Source organism: Aaosphaeria arxii, assembly GCF_010015735.1.
Source record: "Aaosphaeria arxii CBS 175.79 unplaced genomic scaffold BU24scaffold_11, whole genome shotgun sequence".
NCBI classification, from domain to species: domain Eukaryota; kingdom Fungi; phylum Ascomycota; class Dothideomycetes; order Pleosporales; genus Aaosphaeria; species Aaosphaeria arxii.
The window spans coordinates 729278-730797 of NW_022983484.1; the positions used below are offsets into that span (position 1 = coordinate 729278).

General features: G+C 55.1%; 1 protein-coding gene across 1 annotated transcript in view; it reads right to left on the minus strand.

Moving 5' to 3' along the window:
• Positions 1-1477, minus strand: part of BU24DRAFT_436620 (uncharacterized protein) — a gene marked incomplete at both ends in the record, with an annotated part of 3459 nt that extends 1982 nt beyond the window's left edge. Inside the window, one exon of the mRNA XM_033530165.1 lies at positions 35-1477. Coding sequence (XP_033378857.1) covers positions 35-1477 — 1443 coding nt within the window. The remainder of the gene's footprint in view (positions 1-34) is intronic.
• Between the last annotated feature and the right edge of the window lie 43 nt (positions 1478-1520).

The window sequence follows — 1520 nt, forward strand, 5'->3', positions numbered from 1 at the left end:
CCGCTCCCAGTTTCTTCTTGCGAGTCTCCATCACTTGCGCCCTCAGCTTCCCAGCCGCGTCCCATCGTCCACTAAGTGAGTAAGCATCTGCCACCATTGCCATGCTCCATACCGTGTCCTCATGCTCTCGCCCTAAGACCGTCTTTCGTACCTTCATTGACTGTATTGCTAGGGTTTCTGCTTCTGCCGCGCTTCCTTTGCTCGTTGCATACCATGCTGCACGATATAGTAGCGTAGCCCACTCTATTAGCGAGGATGTCGCTTCTGGCTTCTGGCCAGCTGCCGCCTTAGCGTGTGCGAACAGCGCTTGACACGCTGCCCAGTTCTCATACTCTCCTGTCGGGAACGCTGCACAAAGGTTACTAACAAACACCTGCTTCCATTGCTCAAGTTTGCCGTTTGCAAAAAGCCATCTCCTTGTTGCAAGCTGCACGAGACTGTGCATTTCGAAAGTAGCGTTATCTGTATTGATAGAGATAAGGCAGAGATCGCGCAGCGCCACTATGTCGTTCTCAAATTTCCTCCCATCGCCACTGTCATCGCCATCGTTTTCTTCGTGCTGTCGCTGGGCCTTAGGCTGACTCTGTATACGGCTGAAGAGAAACCTAAAACGCTGCCTCGTTGACCTTTCCCTCCTCTCCGGAGCTGTGCTAGCCCTATCCACTCCTTGGCCGCCGCGGATAAGTGATTCTGGGATTCCCTGCCGGTCGAAGAAGCTCATTAGTGAGAGCAGCTCAGCTGCTGACGGTTTATATTGTCGCAAGTGCTCGAATGATATTTGCCATGTAATAATGATGGAGTTTTTAGCCTCTTTGTCTCTTCGAAGATGTCCTGCTTCGTGGTTTAGCAGGCTTGTCATTCCGCCGTCGCTACGCCTAAATTCTTCTAGGTACCGTGCCACTGAGCAACGAGGTGCGCTTCGCAAGATATATGCAGCAGCCTGTGTAATAGCGAGCGGTATGTACTCGAGCGCTGCAGCCAGCTCTGCCAGCTCAGCACCATTGCTCTTGTCCGCTTGCACTCCCTGCTTCTTTCTAAGCAGCGCCAGCGACTGCGCCTCGTCCATCGGGCCCAGCGTGATGATGTCGCGCTGCTCCACCAGCTGCAGCGCCGCTTCTTTGCTTCGCGATGTAATAAGCATCGAGCCGTGCTCGCAGTGGGGGAGGTACTCGCGCAGCGATCTAGCGGCGGTCTTGGAGCTGGCAGGTTGGGCCTCGAGTAGAAAGCTGGCATCGTCCACGTTGTCTAGCACGAGCAGCCATGGCTGCTTGCTGTCGCACAGCCAGTCGTGCACCAGCTTGAAGATGTTGGCTTGCGAATCTTGACGTCCTACGATCCTGACGCGGTCGGCAATATCGTGAAAGCTTTGCTCCAGCCGGGCGGCGTTGCTAGCGTGGGCCCACAACACCCATGTTTCTGACGACTGCTCGCGCGTGCGGTAGGCATGCTCGATCGCTAGCTGTGACTTACTGCGCATCTGTCAGTGTATCGTGCTCCGTGTCCAAGAAGCACTCGTGCTG